Source organism: Meleagris gallopavo, chromosome 2 (assembly GCF_905368555.1).
Source record: "Meleagris gallopavo chromosome 2, MGAL_WU_HG_1.1, whole genome shotgun sequence".
Lineage (NCBI taxonomy): Eukaryota > Metazoa > Chordata > Aves > Galliformes > Phasianidae > Meleagris > Meleagris gallopavo.
This window is the reverse complement of record NC_139405.1, coordinates 96,514,070-96,536,428: the sequence shown is the minus strand read 5'-3', so window position 1 is coordinate 96,536,428 and position 22,359 is coordinate 96,514,070. Positions and strand designations below refer to the sequence as shown.

At 36.9% G+C, this 22,359-nt stretch overlaps 1 protein-coding gene and 1 long non-coding RNA gene across 7 annotated transcripts in view; one reads left to right on the top strand and one right to left on the bottom strand.

Moving 5' to 3' along the window:
* GREB1 (growth regulating estrogen receptor binding 1) overlaps positions 1–22,359 on the bottom strand; it is an 87,722-nt gene that overhangs the window by 5,680 nt on the left and 59,683 nt on the right. For 4 of the 5 annotated variants that reach the window (XM_085218026.1, XM_085218029.1, XM_085218025.1 and 1 more), the window contains 12 exons: positions 22,131–22,246; positions 21,636–21,835; positions 20,576–20,665; positions 17,868–18,502; positions 11,154–11,256; positions 9,359–9,517; positions 7,797–7,939; positions 7,294–7,455; positions 5,472–5,676; positions 4,263–4,437; positions 3,126–3,344; positions 211–346 (listed from right to left, as the gene is read on the bottom strand). In XM_085218026.1, the coding sequence (XP_085074152.1) occupies positions 211–346; positions 3,126–3,344; positions 4,263–4,437; positions 5,472–5,676; positions 7,294–7,455; positions 7,797–7,939; positions 9,359–9,517; positions 11,154–11,256; positions 17,868–18,502; positions 20,576–20,665; positions 21,636–21,835; positions 22,131–22,246 (2,343 nt within the window). The remainder of the gene's footprint in view (positions 1–210; positions 347–3,125; positions 3,345–4,262; positions 4,438–5,471; positions 5,677–7,293; positions 7,456–7,796; positions 7,940–9,358; positions 9,518–11,153; positions 11,257–17,867; positions 18,503–20,575; positions 20,666–21,635; positions 21,836–22,130; positions 22,247–22,359) is intronic. The other variant, XM_085218028.1, reaches the window with a different exon arrangement.
* Positions 10,466–18,055, top strand: LOC146545096 (uncharacterized). Of its 2 annotated transcripts, none has more exons than XR_014881621.1 (3): positions 10,466–10,664; positions 11,197–11,235; positions 15,874–18,055. It is a non-coding gene; the product is annotated as an uncharacterized LOC146545096 (long non-coding RNA). The 2 variants fall into 2 exon arrangements; XR_014881622.1 differs by lacking the exon at positions 15,874–18,055 and adding an exon at positions 13,675–15,867.

Below are 22,359 nucleotides of genomic sequence, written 5' to 3'. Positions count from 1 at the left end.
TCAATACTATAAACTTACAGTGAATGGTTATCTTTGCCGTAAAGTGATATTTTGGGTGATTTCGAAAATTGGATTTTAGAAAAAAAAGAAGCAAACATACCCCATTACTGGCAACTGAGTGATGAACCATTAATTTCTCAGCTCTCCTGGTTACAGAGTACAAAAGGGGAAATGAAATTTTAACAAGGAAGAAGAGGTCTCAGTTCCCACCTTGGACTTAATGTGGAAGGATCTTTGTCCTCCTACTGCAATTTGCTTTTTCATGACACTGAAGTGATTGAACCGACAAATGAGAAGGTCAGCACTGTGGACACGCAAGTTGAAGTCAACATCATCACAGGTAAATCTAGGAAGAATAAAATCACGGCACTTCAGAGGAAAGCTTCTGATCATGGACCAACAACTACAAGCACTCAGGGTCTTTGATCAGTACCATATGAAGGAGAGCTGTCAAACATACCAACACTTCATTTAGTAGTAATCAGTCAGGGAAAGAGACTTCAGCTTTGGAATAAGTGAGGCCAGTAGCAATGACTAGAATGAATTCAGGAAGATCAGAATGAGGGAGGGAACCATTAGGGAGTGAAATAACCAGAAACAGGGGAAAGCGGAAAGAGGAAGGTACCAAAATGCCAGGGAAATGACACAGGAGTTAAAAACATTTCTTTGCATCTTAGTACAATAATGCAGTCATGGAGAAAATATACACAAATATTTCCTTCACCTAAATAAGGTCAATGAAATTAATTCCTTTGACTTCCAAGGAAATGGAAAAGGCCCTACATTTGAATCTGTCAAATGCAAAGAAGTCTGCCTAATCGTTTCTCCTTTAGAATACAAATATCTGTTGTTGACAATAGAACAAAGGGCAATGGGCACAAGCTAGAACACAGGAAGTTCCATGCAAACTTGAGGAAAAACTTCTTTGCTGTGAGGGTGAAGGAGCACTGGAACAGCCTGCCCAGATAGTCTCCTTTTCTGGGGATACTGAAGAACCTTTCCTGTGTAACCTACTGTAGGGAACTTTCTATAGCAGGGGGTTGGACTCAATGATCTCTAGATGTGTCCTTCAATCCCTGCAATTCTGTGATATTCAGTAATTTTGGTTTATATTCCCTTACAGAAATAATGCAATTTTACAGTAGAGAAAAAAAATATTTGAACACAAATACTCTTTTCTTAATCCAATAGAACAGCTGAAACAGAGGAATAAAGTAAGCAGAATGAGGCCAAACATCCTTGAGCCAAATTTGACCTATTTCAACAGTAAGATTGAACAGAAGGTAAACTTCTAAAGCTGACAACATTTAAATCCTCTGGCCTTTGGAAAATTCAGCCTCAGTTCTCCATTTGGAATGCAGATTTGCACAGCAAACAGGATGATGTGCAAAACTGTGGGATTAACATCCAAGGCTTGGATTTAAAACAGCAAAGTACTTACTGCAACAACAGACGTCAGTAAGAAAAATAATATTTTATTACATGTTTTGAAAACCCTCTTTGATTTTAGCAGTATTTATGTGGATACTTGTTATCCCTGACTCCCAGTGTCTCCGTGTTTTAAAATACACTTTTTTTGTTGCCAGTTCAGGCTTGGACTGTCATGTAATGCAACCTCAACAGCACCCACATAAAGCAATATGGATTAAAGACACAGGCAGGAAGCGGATGATGTGGTCTGGCATTCCTGATCTTTTAGCATTGCTGTCCATGCTTGTATCATTTTATTTTATTGCACTGTCATTTTCTTCATTAGCAGTTCATAATGTTTCATAAGATAATACCACTGGACTGTCTGGGAGCACTGTTCTGTACCAGTAGATGAATGGGAGCAAATTTAAAATGCTCTTTTAGTGTCAGATTGATAGTGATAGGAACTTAGGTCATCTGTTTATCCAGATTAATAAAAAGCTTCCACTCAGTTAGAAATAAATTTGGACTTCAGAAGACATCTTCCTGAGAAATATAATAGTGTTTTGATGTACATTTTAGATCATCTGGGCTATCCCAAATAGCTTAAAGAAAAATAAATGTTTTAGATTTCCTGTAATATGTGTCAGCCTCATGTGGATATACTGTGTACGCTGAGGTGCCTAAAGACCCACTTTAGACAGAGGAGTCCCACCCCTGACAATAGCTACTTCATTCTGTTGTGATAAATGCTTGTTCCTCAGAACCAAAACCCCAGGGTTTTTTCACATAAATCAGTGAATGTCTCTGAGGTGATGCACCTAGTGAATGCAGTTCTGGTAGCTGTGGTCGTACTGTTCATGGTAGTATTTTAATCTGAAATACACTATGTGATATAAATGAAAAGAAAAAATGGGAGTTCTGTGACAGCAGAATGTGAGAAACAATCACTAATATTAATGATGTTCATTTACTCCTTTCTTCTGATTTTGCTGATAAACAAACTTGGAATAGGAATAGGAATAGGAATAGGAATAGGAATAGGAATAGGAATAGGAATAGGAATAAGAATGGAATAGTTCAATTGGAAGGGATGTGCAAAGATCATCCAATCCAGCTGTCTGACCACTTCAGGATTAACCAAGGGTTAATATATACTAAATTATCTAAATATCTCTTGAACACTGACAGGCATGACTACGTGCTAGGAAACCTGTTCAATGTTTGATGACCCTCATGGTAAAGAAATTTGTCTTCATATCTATTCTGATCTATGTTATGCTCTTATGCTTCTCATCATAAAAACAAACAAACAAACAAACAAAAACAAACAGTTGTATCTCAGTTCCATGTCAGAACAAGACTTAGTTATGCACCATTCACCCACAAAGCCGTGATTTCCTTCGGAAAAGTCCAAGTGGGCAGGAAGAGAAATATGGTGTTACCAGAAGGCCACTTGGATAAAACTGGGAGGCCTGCATTACATTACACATCTCTTAGTGCATCTACTCCATAACTCAAATGACTGCTTATTTGAAACTATGGGGATTAATGTCTTTTTCTAACTATTGGTAATTTGGGAAGGATTTGAATGTTCAAAAAGAAAACAAAATCTGCTTGTGCTCCATTAATAACCTCCTAAAAATCCAGCAATAGTGTTTGTAAAATTTATTTGGTTCATTATGTCTTCCAAAAGACGTTATAGATTCACTTACCTGTTCTGATTGTATTGGACATTCTGTGTCAGATCAACATTTAGCATAATGAAATCATGTACGTGGCAACAGGAGAATGGTTCCTTGATCTCAGAAGTGTTTGTTTTAGTGGACCATTTTCTCATCCCAATTAAGGCATAGTGAGTGACATTAGGAGTTGCTTCAATACGTTGCAGAATGTGCTTCAAGGAAACATTCCTTTCAGTCCATGTATAATCACTACAGCAATTAGGAAAATGTGTTGAAATATAGAGAGAATAATCAGAATCTTATTTGGCTGAACAACAGTTCTCAACAGTAGTTACCAGCTAGATAGCTTCAATGTTGTACTACTTTATTGCAACTTTTCACCTCCCATTTTAGGGTAGACTCAAAATTTAAAACTAACTAATGCTTATGTGGTGGAGGACTGATATGCCAGGTCAGAAATTTACCTTAGATCTTTCAAAGTATTCACTCAGATTTCCAGATTTTTAAAGTTACCTGGATAATGTTGCAATGTACCTGGATAATGATCACTGCAGGGTTGCTGACTTTGTGCCATAACTTAAGTATGCAAGATTGTCCTAGTCTACCTCTCAAATCCATAAACCTCAAAGCTTTCAGTGAGTGTATTTCTTTTTGAAGGTTTGCTATAACTCCTGCATTGCCATCATTCTGGGAATAGACAAAGAACAAATAATATTCTAAGGAATTAATGGAAATCTAAGGGATTTCCATTAATTATTATGGAAATAAAAATATTGTTTGAAGACTTGGGGTATTGAAAGAGCCACACAGACTGAGACTGATAAACGATCCAGCAGAAAGCAGTTGCCCAATTTGCACAGAAATGTCTTTTAGCTTCCTTAGAAAATTCCTACTGAAAATGTACACATGAATGGCTGTGTTTGCTCCGTGTATGAAGGACTGTTTTCAGAACTTGAAATCTGCAGCTCTAGTTTGAACCGGGGCAAGGCACTTAAATCCTCAGGGGACAGAAAAGCAAAACAGACACTAAACATTGTGGAAAACAATTTTTCAAATGGCAAATATTATGCTCTGCTTGCACAGGGTAAAAGTAGTATATGAAACGTCATTTTAAAACTGAAAGCTTATTTTAAGATCAGCTGAAAAAGCGTGTGGTCTTCTATTTACCTTTTCCTGTCTCCTGAACAATCAACTTCTACTGCATTCCACATAACACAGGAGTCATCTGAAATGACAATGAAAGGCCAAATATCCTGGGGCTTTATGCCCAGCTCCTCCTGCCGATTTCGTTCTAGCTCCAAGTTATGGTAAGATAGCTCTTTTATCAGGAAGTGTGCTGCACCTGAAACCAAGGACATAATCCATAAGATGAAAAGTAAGGGCAGAAATTGTTTGCTTTTAACTTGGAATCCTTTTGAAGGGAAAATTTCTGGACCCCAGAATATGACTCACTCTGAAGACTTCAATGTCCTAATACTCCCCAGAGGCAACATACTGTGTCTTTTGCCTAGCCAATGACTGACAGAACCCCACTGGAAAGCATGCAAAATGAAGCCTGATTTCTGTGATAAAGGTTTCTTAATATCTGAAGAGTTGAGTGACTGATCATTTTAACCTGACATATAGTGCCTCAAGTGTAAACTCTAGAAATGTGGGTTAACATTAACTGAATAACAAGGGAGCAATTTCTCTTAATTCTCTATTCTCAGTGATTGTCACCACTGCTGTCTACAAAATGCATCACTAATGCATGGTGCTGAATATTTCACAGATATTATATTAACAGAATCTACCTAAGAGGTGTATCTGATCTGTATGCTCATTAATCTTTACCCATCTCATTTCTCCCACACACATCTGAAGCTGTATTAGAGGGCTTCCAGTCTTATGAACTGAGTTGTTTCACTTCCATGAGATGCAGCAGTTACCTCCTCTACCAGAAAGTGTAGAGCACAATTCAGTTGAACAAACAGAAGCATCTAGCAATATTTGAACCTCTCTGGGTACCTGAGATTTCTATGCAGAATTAGCAATGACACAGCTTTCTGGAAATATCACACAACTTAGTTCCAGAAGAAGGCAGAGTAGGTAATTCCATCTGAATTAACTACCCTCAGTTCTATTTAAAATCAAGAGACAAGAAAAAGTATTTTCATGATGTGGTTCATCTATCTTGTTCTAGGTGATCTGGATTAAGTGAACTGCACCTAAGACTGTTACACGGACTGTTACACAAGACTGTCTTCAACGAGAATCCAGATCATCAGATATGGTAGCTATAATGTATATAGCTACATTTCAATTTGAATAGCACCACCTCAAGGGCCCAAGTCACATGTCCACATTTTTTAATGTCACACTTTATGTCACACTTACCTACTCCTGCACTGTTGAAAATGCTTGGAAGAACAAGCATAATGTGGTTGGGCCAGTACTTTTTATATATGGCCATTTCGTATTCCTTGACAACTAAAACGTGCAAATGACTGGCTCCATCCATTGCGTGATATAAATTGAAAAGTCCATGTTCATGACGCCCAGTGGTAGGAGTAAAAGTGGGGCTTTTTATGAAATCTTCACTCTGTAAATAAATCGAAGAGTAAGTTTCTTTATTAAGCTGGATAATATTTAAATGAGAACCAGGTCCATCAACAAAATAAATTGGTTTAAGTTCCACTACATTGCTACATTTTAAATCAGCTTAATGGGAAAATAAACAAGTTTTATATGAGTTGGAAAAAAGAAAGCTACATCTACTAACTTATCTATCTGGTGAGAGAGTGGTGAATTGGATAGAACTGCTAATTTTTACTGCCAACTACTCATGGACCTTGAGGTTACATCTGGAAAAGAGTTCAGATCCATATGACAGAACATGGTAAGAAACATATTAGTCCAAAACTGTAATATAAGTCTTCTGACTGGCTATCATCCAATCCTGAGTGCATTTAAACTCATTAGGTACCATTCGGTACTCATTAGGTATCATTAGGTTTGATAGTGTATCTCCATAGTGCCCTGTTTCTACAAACATCCAGGTCTATTACAGTCTGAGGAACTGATTTCAGCCTGATGCCTACCAAGGCTGCTAGGGACTCAAAATGAATGTATGCCTCTTCACAGCCCTCACAATTAAGGATTACACATTAAAAATGTCAAAGCACAATATGATGGATTTAATTCCTGTGGAGTTCTCTAAATTTAATTAAAGTGCTTTGAGAAAAATATTTTATAGTAGTTTTATAATCTAGGTTTATATCTCACAGCACTTTTCAAGCTTGTATCAAGGCTGCAGGCACCATAAACAATTTTGGATAAGCCTAAGAGTAAGTCTGTGACAGAAGCAGGAGAACCCACAACTACCCAGATCACAGTTCAGGTTACATAGCCAAGTACAAGGTTACTGAAGTTTAAACCTCACATTGTACAGTTGCTGCTATGTTGCTGTGTGGAGTCTCCCATTTAGATCTCGATCTAAATGCCCAAACTGAAGGGTGATATTGATAGATTATCATTTATTGGAAGCAGTTTATTTTCTCAAGTAAAGTAGTAAGCTAGTGTTTGCTACTGTTTCACAAATTGCCCCAGTAATGCCTACAGCCTAGCCTGAACCACTCACAGCTTCATCATAAATACGGATATTAAGAGTCATTGTAAAGGCCAACATCAGAGGCTGCATAGCCTGCCAAATGTTTTATACAGTGTTTTCTACAAGTGTATCCTGCAATTTTTTGGACACAATTCTTAAAGCCATGGCAAAGATACTTTGAAAGCCTTATTTTTAAAAGAAAGCATCTGAGCACTTATACATAATAGGATTGAAAATCCATTGCCTTTCTTTACAGTAAAAAATTGCTTCCTTACTGTCAGTAAACTGTATGATAAACAAAACCACATCTCTGAGGCCAATTGCTGAAACTGTTCTCGCTTTAACACCTTAAACCCATAACTAAAAAACTTTAACCTCAGATAAGAATGTAAATGTGAAAAAAAAACAGCCTTGGTAATGAGAAAAAGCTTATTAGTGACTTGACAATTTTGTTTCATGTCTCTCTTTCTGGGAGAAAATACAAGCTCAGTGTCAGGTCCTTATCATCTCTCAACAGCATGATCAGAAATGTAAAGAATCCTACAATGAATCTCAAAGTTGGTCGTGTCTCTCTCTTTTATATGGCCGCAAATATAATAATTCATCTACCTTATCTGTGACTAGTGGCAGCCTCATGCTTTCCAGTTGTCTTCCTGGTTGGCTAAAGACAAAATGATGCTCCTTTGACTTTGGAATGATAAAATGAAGCTGGATCTCTTCTCCCAGCATGGAATAGGAAAAGGCAAATGCATGCAGAGTGGACTCATAAAGCTGAGGATGGGAAAAAACATGAAAATTCCAGTGGTTAATGTCAAAATTATTTCCTACAAAGTCTCAATGTGATGAATATGCATTCATAACATTACCAAACGCATAATGTCCCTCTGGAGGCCCCAGATTATATGAGGAACAGAAACTCTATATCCCCAGGTCTAATGTCTAGTCAAGGCAGGCAAACCTCAAGACATAATAAAATCCATCAATCAGCTCTTTCTTTAATCTACACAAACAGCTTGTAAGTCAATTTAACTACAGTGAATAAACACAAAACTGTGCTTGGGTTGTGTCTGCTTCAATATCTGATCTAAATATTTATGTCTGGAAATTTTTACCTGGTATCTGGGATTGAAACCCATATACTGATGACACTGTTCACAGTGATGGTAGGTGTTATACGCTGCATACTTGGATAATCTCATTCTAGTTGTTTGACGGTGGGTGTACATATCCTCCTGCCTTCTGCTAATGGGTCTGTCTATTAGAAACAGAAACAAAATGTATGTAGCATATATTCAAGGCCAGAATGTATTCCCTTGTGACACATTGTTTCTGTCACTTTAATTAAATTACAGAACGACGGCAGAATTAAATACATGCAAAACGAAATACAATTTCATTCTGAGCATTGTAGTGGTAAGTCCATGAACTTGCTGAGGTTGCAATATTTCCCTTTGATTGGGTTATTAAAGGCAATCTTAAACAGCATTTTCCCCATTATCAGTCCCTAAGCATTGCCATGCACAAGTAGGTGTCAGTCAGACTTCGTTTCACATCATACTTGAATCAATTCCTATGCATTTCAAAATTAACCTGTCCAAACTCTCTCTCTCTCCAACTTTGGCTATAAAGATATTACAGAAGACACTAACAAAAACCTCGCTGAAGGTTTTTGAAGGATCATTGATCTTCCTTTGTCTATCCTGCCAGTCATCTCATGATAAAAGGCAATTAGGTTTGTCAGTCATTATTTGCCTATGATTATTCCATGCTAGCTGTTCCCAATCACTGTCCTGTTCTTTATGGTCCTGGACATGATTTGTAGAAGGGTTGGATCCATAACTGTTTTGTGGACTGAGAGTAGGCTGAATGGGCAGTAATTGCTTTGACCTTCCTTTTTGTCCTGAAAAAGAAAGGCAATGATATTTGGCTTTTCTCAATCACCAGGAATCTCCATCCATTGTCGTTACCTTTTAAAGGTGGTATGATGTTGGTGAGCACTCTTGGTGTGCTTGGATGTGTCCTACCCAGTCCCATGTTTCCCCAGCTGGCTTATGTATGGGACCACAGTAAGATAAGACAGTTATTTCACCTGGCCATAGACATTTTCATTTATTATTTGCCTGTAAGCTAGATGAGTGCTACAGCCCACAGTAAGACACAAACACATCTGCAATCCACGTGCCCTAATTTAAATGCATACTTTAGTAAAGTTTACTTTCGAAGTGCTTATTTCTTATGAAGAATTATTGAAGGAGTCCAGAGGACTAATTCACACCTTAATACTACAGGAATTTAAATCTGAACAGATAGATATCACCTTTTCCAAACTTAAACCTAATAAACCTATAAAGATCTCTAAGAATATAAACAACATAAATAACAGCTAAGTCACTTCATTGCTACAAACTGAATGGCATTGCAATAGAAAACATTAAAATACTCACTTTTTGTGGAATCAGTGTTTTTAATGAGACTATCTCTTCAATATGCCATAAAATATTAATAAGGCTAATAATCTAGTGTTTCATCTAGCAAACTACAAATCTTTTTTCAATTATTATTTAGTCAAGTGCAATTCTGACAGTTTTACACTGTTTAATAGTCAACATGATTCATATGTTAAAACCAAATCAATGTATGTATGTGTAACATTCTAGATTTTTCAAATTCTAACCTTCACTGTTTACAGTCTGAAGCTTGGAACAAATCAGACTTGCATCTTCATATTTTGGGTCATGGATAGTATAGTCAAAAGGGATCTTCTTAAACGTCTCCAAATCTGGCCAAGTATCTCCAGGCTGATGGTAGCATTGATCTGATTCTTCTTTTATGTCTACAAAATTATTGGGGGAAATAAAAAAAACAAAACAGTGGAATTACAATTGCAAATATGCCTTTTATTATTATAGAATATTTTGCTATGACTACAATTCTTGCATCATTTCTTCTTTAATCATTCTGATTAAGCCATATTATTATGCATAAAAAGGTGCAGCTTTGAACAAACGTACCTCATTTCTCACTGCAATTTTGGCTTTTAATTTAGAATGAAAACAATTTTTAAGGTGCTAGTAAGGCTGATCTACCTGTATCTAGACATTTGCAGTCTTTCCACTACACATTTGTGAGCTGAGTGGAGAAAAAATACTTCTTGGGAAAAAGAAACTCCACTTCAGAAATTGGGTGCTAAGTACCATGCAGAGTTAAAGTCAAATGCCCCTGCTAAGGGGCACTGAGGACCTGAAATCAGGCTGTTTTTGAAACAGAGAAATTGACATAAAACAAACAAGCAAGCCAACAAACATATGCACACTAGTCCAATTGAAATACTTTTTTACTTTTGTCAAGAGGATGAAAGTAGCGAGGAGTTCAATTTGGGGGTCAGTTGCCAGCTACTGTAAAGAGCTACAACTCAATGTCTATGAGTACTAAATGATTATTTAGAATAGGTAAAATCCAAAGTAAATGTGAACTAATTAATCAGATGGTGAATTTCCAATAGAAGGGCATTACATTCAATATTCCTTCATTTATGTAACCTTCTAAATCAGCTTTTGAATTTGACATATTATTTTGCACAACTACTTTGCTCAGAGCTGTATTTTATGACAAAAGTGTAGTAACACCACAAAAAGATGTCATCTGCTGCTTGAAGTTAATGCAACATGAGTCAGGTTGTGATTTTAAAGCACAGACACTATTCCATGCTCCTATTTCCTTATGGCACCCAACTTTCACTTGTGATTTCATGTTGATTTAACTCGCCATGTTGGTTGCTAACAACAACATCAGAGCTTGGCGTTCCAGCTAGGTTACCAGACCTCCCTAGATTCCTGCTCAGCCCCATGCTGAACTCGGTGGCCATGCAGTTGTCCTCCTATCAAACCCTGGGATCCCCGGATAAGCTATTCTATTATATGATTTCTCTATCCATAAGTGATCCATAATTACTGTGGCTGGGTATCTAGAATTAGAAGAGAGTGAGTAAATGATAATTTTAGAATTTCAGACTTAAACTAGCTATTAGAAAGCAGGAAATGTTTTTTTCTTCATGTGGTCTTATGTATTTAGAAAATATAACATTGTTCCTGGCAATACAAATGTGTCAGGGTTTTACTGATTGCTTTTACGCAATTTGCCTCAAAAGTTCATTCCAATCTTAAACTTAGAAATGATGGCTGGATATCATCTAATGTGCATAAATGCAGATAGTTATTTACCAAGAAAAACAGAGTGGTTTTTTTACTGAGAGGAAGGCTAAACTCTAAATGATGGGTGAAATATTAAAATGTTTTTAAGTATCAGTTGAAGATCACAAAAAAATCTAAAAATATTTCAACAATATTTCTAATTCCTAAGTTGAACAGCATAGAATATGCAGAAAAAAATACTGCTTAAATTAATATAACAAGTCTCTAAATTCTCCAGAAGCAAATTATATTTATAAATTATTTATAACAAGAACTTACTAATGTTGATTTCTTCCTCATCATAAACATCCACTTCTGTCAGCCTGATCAGCATTCTGGACAAAATACTGAGGAACTGCAGGTAGGCACCTGTTTTCCCTATCTGTAAATATACAAATCAGAAAATATAGAACTTTTATATTCATCTGGAAATTGCAGCTGAAGTGAAACCAAATATTAATATTTAGTGTTTGCATATCCCTATATTTTCCTATTCCTAAACATAAGTGACATGCTTAGGTGCTCGACATTTTTGTGCTCTTCATGTAGGAAGTTAGTTTGGAAAATGCATTTTGTATCACGGGTCTAACATAAGACAGCAAACTCGAATTTTCTCTCTTACAGTTGCTAAACTGGCAATGAACACTTAAAAATCCACATAAACTCATTAAGTGTTCTAAAAACAATTCATGTGATGTAAAATAACGAAAGAATTACTTCAACTCTTTCGTATTTGCACAATTCATCAGCATAGTGAGTGCTGTTGAAGTATCCTGAAGAAAGAAGTGTCAGACCTCTATTGGAGAACTTGTCCAGGCCACATCCAGTCCCAGAGGACCTGGCATACATGATAATGCTTTTCCTGAAAAGATGTTATTTTCCTTCCAATGTTTTCAAATTACCTGTTAAAAGCTTGTTTTAAAATTACTTTGATTGTTACTTTGAACATTTGTTTTTACCCCACCAACACAAAATATGCATTTTCTCTTCCTTACACCCAATTGTTTTGTTATCCTTTTGTAGGTTTTTCAGCCACAGCTACTGTTTAACTCAATTAATTGCTCAGTGCCTTCCACATAAAGTTTAATGATGATCACATAAGGAAATAACACTGTTACACTTTAAAAGGACACAGTACAGAAAGGGAGGAAAAAAGAGACCTGCAAACTCGTTTCATTCTGACAGGAGAATCCTGAGTGAAATTAACACGTAGATCAGTAATGGCATGTTCTCCTTCTGCAACTATCTGTTCTCAGGTAGTTGAATCAGAATTTGAAATACATCTACATTAGCACTGCATTTAAACCCCAGCTTTCATTGTCAGTGCTGGGGTATGTCAGCAACATCATGTACTGAACAATTAAAAACACTGCTGGACTTAATATTTCCATATTTCCATATTTCAAGTAGCTTTCATTTTCTCTCAACACTTGAGTCTTTGAAGATGGAACAAGAGCAAGTAAACATTTGCTTTTGTCAAAGTTCATCCCTGTTACTCCCAGTAAATCAGATTGCACTTGAATGAGTGTTTGGCAAGGCTTGAAAAGGTTCCTTTTTCCCTGCTGAGAGTAAAATAAGCCCGTAGATCATGTGTTCTGCTAGCATACAACTCCATGTTGTCCAGGGGTAATACAGGAAGAAGTTACTTTCCAGTAGAGCACAGACCCATGGGTGAGATATTTCTAATTCCCAGTCTGAGTTTTCATATAAAATCCTTTGAGACTCATGAGAATCTTTTTACTAACTTTGGAACAAAGCTCTAAACTTCAACGAAATAGCTGTTCATTGGTAAGCAAGGCAAAACCACTTCATTCTCCACATTTGTGGCAAAGTTGATACTTTGTTTCATTAGAATGTATTTTCTACATTTTTTCTCACAGCAGAGATTACATTTCTATGCCCTTATGAGTGTACGCTTTTTACACGCCTCCCACCATCCTCTGATTAAACATTAGATGGCCTGACAGATTAAGAGCTCCATAATTTTGAACAAATGAGAGATAAATTGTCAAAAGTACAGAGCTGTCGTTCCTAATCTGTTTTAAATGTATTCTTAGAATTGTCAACAGGCTGAAAGCCTTACTTTTCCCTTTCAGTAACCATTTAAAACTTGCTCTATCAAAAGCATCTATTTTCTGTTAGCCAGGAAACAGGTTTTCACAAATAGTTTTCAACAATACATCTGGGGTCAGCAGGCTGACCCTAAGTGGTACTTAGATGAAAGGTAGCAACTGTCTATTGATTCAAATATACAAAGCAGTCAGGTCACAAATTGAAAATGCTGAAAACCATGAGATTGAAAATATTGGTCCCTGACCAGGGGAAACTAAAACATATGCACTTTTGATATTCCATGCATCGCATCTTATCTAATCTCATTATCTGTCATCTGCAAACTGTCCAATATAGCACTGAGCTTTATGAATTGCCAGGTATTAGTAGCATTGTGTGGAAAATGCTGGTGGGAGCGGGCAGGAATCTCTCATTTTCAGACTGCTTCTCTGCAGGCAGAGAACCCAGGCAGAACACATGACTTTGACTCCGCTCACTCATGTATTTACTTGCATTTTCTGCTGAAGAAATAACTTGGTGAAATACACAACACCTTTCTCAGTTCTTTTAGAGAGCAAAAGATTCAAAAGAAAAATGACTTTTACTTGACAATCAACATTTGCTTCAGAAGAGAAGAGCCTTGAAAATCCAAACTTATAGCATGCTCAGATAGGTAAACATGCCTTTAAATTCAATAATATGATTCTATGATTCTAATATTGTTTTTTATGTACCATCACTTGACCAGATGGAAATGCGCAGTGTCTGCTTGCTTGAAAGTACTGAGGATCTGTCATTACACAGAGCTGCCAGAATTCTTGTCTCATATGTCACTATCCTTCTTTTGGATCAGTTTTTTGGGGCATCTGCAAAGAGATGCTGCAAGCAGGATAAGTCACCTGCGGGTCATACCTTGTCAAATAATTGAACTATTACTCTAATTTGTTTCTGAGTATCTGAATATGAAAGATAGAAGTCTGATGAATTAGAATTTGAAGGAGAAAATCACAGAAGACTAAGTTGCAAAAATCTCATATTTTGTGAAAACTTCCAATAAATAAGGAATGAGGATCCTGCAAAGATTTAGCATTTTGGTTTCTATTTTAATCCTAAGTGCAAGGCACGATTTTGTGAGATCCTAAGAATATGTTTACTCTGCAACTCTTCATTCATGAAGATTGTAGATGTACAAGAGCAAGAGGAGAGAACATGAATTCAAATCCTTCCCACAGAAAATTCCAGAAGAACAAAGGCTCATCTTTTGTGTCAAAGACCCACAGTGCCTACAGGAGTGGAAGCTGTTTGATCACTGAACTGTATTTTCCACAGATATCTATAATAAACTGAAAACAAATAAAAACTGGAGATTGAGAGAATCCAGTCAGAAAAATTAGATGTGATTATTCATAAAATGGTCATCCAAAGGTCTGTTGTAGCAGGTCTAAGAGTAATGAGTTTCTTTATTTTTATTTTTATTTTTATTTTTATTTTTATTTTTATTTTTACTTTTTATTTTTACTTTTTATTTTTTAACTTGATCCAGTCATTAGACATTGGGAGCACTGGAAGTACTTTACTATTCTCACATTTTTCTAGAAAGTACCATCTGATAACAATCTTCACATTTGGAGTAATATGGCAAAAGTGGAAATAATTCCATAAGGCTTTTCTACTTTAATTTCCAGGTGAGATGGCTCTTCACATACCACAGCAGTGATTTTCAGACTGTGGTCTGCGAACCAGTGTTGATTCATAGAAAATATTCTGATGGTCCACAGACAGCTGGTCAAATGGTGCTGGGTCTTCTCCTTGTTTCCACTTGCTATTTCTGCTAAAAGACAGCTAACAAAAGATATATTAAATACTTCCCTAATTCCTTTATTACATTAGAAGAATGGCATTTAAGCCCATTGTAGTAAAATTTTAGGAAAAGGAGACCCAAACAGTATGGGCAGCAATTTTCTTTCTCAGGAAATCTCTTAAGGTGATTTTCATCCCCTTCTACGATCAGGAACGGGCAGTTACTTGCAGACTACGAGCAGCTTACCTGCCTATGGAAAATGCTAGTTCTAGGCTTGTAATATTCAGGTATAAAAACAATGGTACAGAATTTTCATTTGCAGTTTGGAGAATTTTAAGATAAATGTTTCTAAGAAAAATATTTCAGTGAATTTAGACTTCCTGATAGGCATTTTGTTCAACGTTGTACATTTCTACCCATAGCTATGATACTCGTTCATAGTCACTAAGCAATGTCTTAGCTGCATGATGATCCAATGCAACACTAGGAAAAAACCCACACTGTGGATATAAAACCATAAAATCACATGGAAGAGGCCTCAAAGATCACATAGTCCAATCACCTACTTACCACCAATATTGCCCACTAAACCACGTCTACCATTTCCTTAAACACCTCCAGGGACAGTGACTCAATCACCTCCTTGGACAGCCTGTTTCAGAGCCTGACAACTCTTTCGGAGAAGAAATTCTTCCTAATATCCAACCTGAACCTCCCTGGCATAACTTAAGACCATTCCCTCTAGTCCTGTCTCTAGTTACGCAAGAAAAGAGGTTGACTCCCACCTCACCACAACCTCCCTTCAGTACATTGTAGAGAGAACTAAGGTCCCCTCTGAGCCTCCTCCAGACTAAACAATCACAGTTCCCTCAGCAATTTCTCATTAAATTGTGCAGACCCCTCAACAGATTCATTGCCCTTCTCTGGACACACTCCAAGGCATTTATGTCCTTCTCATGGTAAGAGGCCCAATGCAGTACTTGAGATGGGACCTCATCAGAGCTCAGTACAGAAGGATCGCTTCCCTGCTTTTGCAGACTGCACTACTTCTGATATAATCCAGGATACCATTGGCCTTCTTAGCACTGCTGGCTCATGTTTAGCCTAGCTCTGACCAGCAATTCCATATCTTTTTCCTCTGTGCAGCTTTCCAGCCACTCTGCTCCAAGCCTGTAGCGTTGCCTGGGGTTGTGACCGAAGTGCAGGGCCCAATACTTGGTCTTGTTGAACTTCATCCCATTGGCCTCAGATCATCAATCCAACCTGTCCAGATCTCTCAGAACACCCTTCCTACACTTCCCCACAGATTGGTGTCATCTGTTAACTTACAAGATGGGCCCAAATACTGTCCCCTGGGGACCAATTGCCAGCTGGATTTAACTCCATTCACGACCAATCTCTAGACTCAGCCTTCCATCCAGTTCTTCATTCAGCAAAGAGTGTACTGACAAAGACATGGGCTGCCAGCTTCTCCGGATAACTGGAGAAAGGATGGAACTTCATGTAAAGAAAGTGATATTAAAGATGACATTCACTGCTACAGAGGGGCCCACAGGAGCCCTGTTCCATATCTGAAAAAGAGTTTCATTTGATAGTTAAAGGTGGTGAATATCATATACCATGGTAGGGAGCTAATGAATGAGCAAGCTGCTTGTCTCAATATAGATAGCTAAATGTCACATGTCATGTGTTAAACAACAAGTCCTGACGGATAAGTAGTATGCTCTCAGAGGTCTCTGAATGACTATTTTGAGAAACACAGGTTTACATCTGAGACCCTAACCCATATGCTTTATGATCAGATGAATACTAAAGCAGTATTTACATATCAGTAAATCTGAATTTTTATGGTGTCTTTGGGAATAGTCTCTTTGTGAGTTGTGATATATATACATATAAAATTCTACAAAAAAAATCGTCACAGTTTATGTTTTTCTTAGAGATTGATGTCAACAACCTGCTCCAGAATGTTATTTTTTGGTCTGCATCTTAATATGACATTTATTTTTTTGATCATGTAACACTTCAATCTTTGGCACACATGGGCAATTTATATTAAGAGAATTGAGAGTGTTGTATAACTTCTAGTCGGAATACTTTCTGAAATCCTTTACACATTACAGTAACATTTACAGGAACTTTCAATATGAAAAGCCCATTTATGCTCTTCTTACTTCACTGCAATATACATTTGGTACTGTGGAAAAAAAATATTTAATAAATAGCAATATATATAGTTTCCTTTTTCAGTCGATAGGCATAAATGGCATTTATAATAGGCATAAATCCATATGGGTGGATCATACAGCAAGATAAGGCAGGTATCTATATTTAGATGAATTTTTTGTTGATATTGGAGCAACAGGAAACACGAGTCTTTGGTTTGATTTATCCTTTCTGACTTCTGATGTTCATGTGATGTAAATATGCTCATAGACATGTGGTCTCATTGCTTGATAATTCAGGAGAACATGAGAAGCACAACATCAGACTTACTATGTAACATGTGCACTGAACTAGGAGATGTCTTACTCAGACGTAAGTATTAAACATTCTCAGAGAATTTAAAAGACAAGCAAGGAACTTCTTAGGACAATACCCATTTTTATGCATATTTTGAAATAAATTTACAAACTCTTGGTTAGTATTCACCTTGTAAATAAAGCTCTGCTAATGTTGAACAGGCCTTCTTTCATGTGCTACCTACAACAGCTTCTTAAATTTCTGCCTGTCACGCGGAGGAAACAGAAAATATCTCAACTGCAAAGTTCCAGCTATCTTTAGATTGATCCTGGGAAGTGTTTTTGTGCTGATCTTTGATGTTTATTTAAAATGTAAATGCTTATTCAACTTAGACAGAAATGATGCATGAAATCTATCTTCTGAGCAAGCTATGTTTTAAAACATTTTAATGGAAAGAGACTGACAGAAAATGAATATTGCTCCAGATTCATTGTCTTTGAACTCAAACTAACAGTAAAGAATAAAATATAATTTTATTAGAAGGGAGTTGGGAAATAAGGAAATAAAATATAAGCAACTTACTCTCCACATAAAAAATGTTTCAAGTACGAATAATAATAACTAATCTATTTTTGTAGATTATGATAAAACTAAATAACATAAATGGATGATAATACCTTGCTCTTATTACACACCTGTGGTGGCCCACTCAGCAGCAGCCTCCTTGGGTGAAAGGTGTCCATTCTGCCCTCATTTCTATTATTGTAGTCCATATGGATTGGTTTGGGCACTGTCCATTGGCGGTAGTATAGAGACTGCTCCGTGCAAGTCATCATCTTACTCATAAGAGGACGAAAAGAACTTGCCCACATCACAGAGTGGTAAGGCAAAAGGGAAGATGATTTCGGAAGTCCACTGCTGTCCGTAGAGGTAATAATGTCATAAACCAGTTTGGGCAGGAAAACTATGGGAGGCTGTTTTGATGATTTAGTCATGAAGCATTGAGAGGTCTGTAAGATGAAGGAGTTATGAGTAGGTGCAGAGGAGGAAGAAGAGGAAGAGAAAGGTGAGGAGGATGAGGAGGTGATGGAAATTTGGGCACTTTTTATGCTTTGTTTTGTATCAGGTTGTTCATTTCCCGATGGTAAGTGTTTGCTGATTGCTGTTTGTGCCCCCTTGTCTACCTTCTGCTTCTGCTTTTCCTGGTTATTTGTAGTTTCTTCGGTGGTGTTACTTAGAACTTGGTGGGGGGATTTTGCTCTGTCTCCTGCTGTTACTAAAGGAGGAGATGGCTCACTGCAGAATGCTGTAACTAAAGGAAAATTATATTTCAATACAATATTTCAATGTAAGTGCAATAATCCCAGCTAGTCAGTGACATAGTGAAACACTGAAAAATTGCTTAGATACGGTACCTGTCAAATAATGCAACCCTACCCCCGTGCCTGCTTTCTTTCAGCTTACTCATATAGAAAGTCTTACTGAGATTAGTTGGGAGTATTTGTCTCAATGCAGCAAGTGCCTTTCCAAGAACTTATGTTCATAGGAAAGGTGTGATTGACCTGTTCTCAGCCATTCCCTTTTTGAGTCAGAAGTTCATCAGATATCCTCATCACTCAAGACTATAAAATCCTGTAAACTTTTGTTTAAAAGGGGGAAAGTACCTATGGGCTCTTACCCGATCAAACTACAGAAATCTCCACACAAAAACAGTTCTCAGCTCGAAGTCAGCTCTGATTCCACACTCACGTTTGTGACACTGAAACACAGACTGACATAATATAACTCAGCTCTCAAGACTTTGGTGCTATGAACCTATCCAACCTTTAGTCAGCTCAGAGCAGAAACTGAACTCACCAAGACTGGCCTTGACCATCACATAGATATAGCTCACAGCTCTTTACTAATTCACTGAAAATTGTGTACTTTTATTTATATATTCTAACTATAATGATTTCTTGAGAGTTTGAGGCTTCATTTTGAGTGGCTCTGAGCATCTTTAATCTCAATAACCTCCAAAAAGGAGATGTAAAGACTGTGCAGTCCTCAGAGTAGACTGAACACTGGCTCAGGAATCAGTCTCCGAGTGTTAGTAAGAATGCCTGTCTGAAGCTAGGCATAGATAAAAGCAGGTTTCCATTTCTAGTGAAAACAAAAGTCTGTGTTCTCAAACAACAACAAAAAACAACAAAAAAACAACAAAAAACAACAAACACAGATTTTGAACTAATAAAAGAGTCTGTAGTTTCTCTTGGTCTCAAGAAATGGTAAGAGATCCTAGTTGCAGATATTAGTCTAAAGCAGCCACCAAACGATGTTTGCAATGAAGATGAAAAGAAATCATCAGCAGTATGAATGGTTTCAAGAAACCACTGTAACATCCTGCAGAATATCAGTATCCCAGAGCACAAGAAAAAAAGGAAAAGAAAGAGAAAAGAGAAAAAAAAAGGTTTGTTTAATCACAGGCAAATTCAGGCTACACAGCCACATGCAGGCCATATGGATCCCATGGAACTGAAGAACAGATAACTCTAAAGAGGAAAAAGCATTTTTCATACTAAAGCAGTTCAAAATCTTATCAAAAATGTCTTCAAATCTTGTCTTTTTCTTTCCTTTTATAACCACCACTGTGTTTGTAGAAAAGAAACCATGGCTAAATATGCGTGTCAGCATGGTGAAAACTACAAGCAGATCAAAAAGAAGGTATTGTGACTAAAAAGCAGCAATATGTTTTGAAAAGCTGCAGGACATTGTAACACCTAGGTAACAGTTTGTCTTCTGAACTTTCAGTCAACTCTCCCCCTATTATCTGCATTGAAAAGCATTCAAATAAACTTATCAGACAGGAAGCTCAGGTAATTCTCAACACTGTCACATGCTTTATGCAACAATTTGCAGATTAAAAAGGAAACAAAGATTTAAGAAAAAAAATCCGCCTCCAAAAGAGCTTCCAAACAGTGCAGATTTAATGAGTGAACATTCCAGAGCAAAACAAAAAAGACAAAGACACAAACAAGATTGAGAATACTTTTCTTCCTATGGATTTTCAAAAGATTATTTAAAACTGTTGAATTGTCATAGCTTCAGTGAACACACTCAGTACTAATTGAGGATTCAAACCTAAGTGTCACACATTAAAGGAATGCCTGTTTAGGTAGCCTGTCCTGTGATTACTTTCCAAGCAAGAAATCATCTACTTGTATTTAAGAAGCCTGATTCTAAATTACTTTTTTAGAAGTTACTTATAATAACCTCATTAAAATAGGCCTTGCCAAAAGCTGAGCGATTTATGCCTTTTTTTTTTTTTTCTTTCTCTAACAAGCTGAACAAAAGGTTTTTTATCTATCCTAAGTACAGCTTAATAGAAATAAACTTAAGGACTTACTGGAAGCTTTTGAAGAGAGGGATGAAGATGCAGAGTCATGAGAATGAGATCTTTCTCTTTTCATAGGACTTCTCTTTTCTGAAGTAGAACCTGTTTCATGAATAGTAGTAGAGGAAAACAAAAACAAAGCATAATTAAAGTAAGCCTGTAAGAAGTGATGGCTATATTGTTGAAATAAAGAAGAGCACACAACTTTGGATGGAACCCTGAGCAGCCAGATTTGATGTATTGCAATCCTGACAATGGCAGGGGATTGGAACTAGATGGTCTTTAAGGTTCCTTCCAACCTAAGCCATGATTCTTTGATTTGTCTGGATTCTGTCCTCCTTCTGACACTGTTTTCAATGTGTTCTACCATGCAGCATTGGATCAGCCTATAAAATATTCTAATTATGTTGAACTGCAGTACACTTACAAAATCAATTCTGCTGCCAGGAGCTGACACGTCACAACTGTATTTTACCTTTTGTACCTACCTAGTGTCAGTGAAACCAACTGACAAAGTGCTCTATTTTGTCAGTGTGTTATGAACTACCTCCTACCCACTATAACAGCTTTATGGATAAATTATATCTCAGCTTTTGATGAAGACAGTCCCTCAAGGGCATTTGCTTGAGGTTCCTAACTTAGCCTTCTATGCCAAAATGCTTTTTCATGCAGTTTAGCAATAATAAACAGAGGCAAAAAGCACTGCACTAAGTCTATCATCTGAGCTGATGTTCTAAATTGAACTCCACAGGAGTATACCATACTTCACAGACCAGGAGAGCAGCCTTATAACTCAGATGCCTAACCTCAGTGCACCTTTGACACAAATTACCTCAACTTACTTCAACTAAGTGGACAGAAATATTCATCACACCTAAGGTAGGCCTCTCTTAAGAAATAATAACCTCACCAACTCTACCATTTCGATATGAATTCACATACAGACAATAAACGGAAGAACTTGAAAGCCATTTCTCATTTTCTAATATATCACATTTTTCTAATATATCACATGTATTTTTCTAATACAGCTCAATCACTTTACACTTCTTATTACCACTGGTAGCAGTACCTTCTGTTGCTATTTCTTCATCTTCATTATCAGTGCTGCTTAGTTTCTCTGGGTCGCTTTCTAACACATCATTCACAACGGCTTTCTCGGTGTGAATTTCTGAGCTCACAAAGTATGCTGCCAAACCAAGCTCTTGCTCCAAGGTTGTCCTTACTAAAGAAGATGAGTTTATTAAACGTAGGTCACAGTACCTCAGTGATCTGGAGAGAAACAGATGAGATAGTATGAGAACTCATCGTACTCTATTTCTTTTCCAGACAACTTATACCATGACAACTCATAACATTTTTAAGTTAGTTGTATTTTGTATAAGCAGGAGATTATTACTAATAATCTTTTTTATTTATAATATAAAAATTTATTTAAAAAATGGAAAAGAAGCATCTTTGACACTGAAATGTTTTCTTCCCCGCAAGTATTTAAACAGTTCGTTTTTAGCCATCCAATAAGCAATGGATAAAAAACTTCCACTGAGAAAATACCAGATCTACTTACCGTGGTAAAGACTCCCCTTGTGGATCCATACCACTAAATATTAATATACAGGGCAAACCTTCCAGTTCCAAATAGGTCTGTGGCCTCCAATCTACATCTTCAATTTTCTGCCAGACCTGCATAAGAGACTCTATTGAATGTCCTGATATGGCACAAACGATCACACATTTTATCACCCATTGTTTGAATTGATTTGCACAGTGGATGGATGTTCCACCAGAGTAAGCCA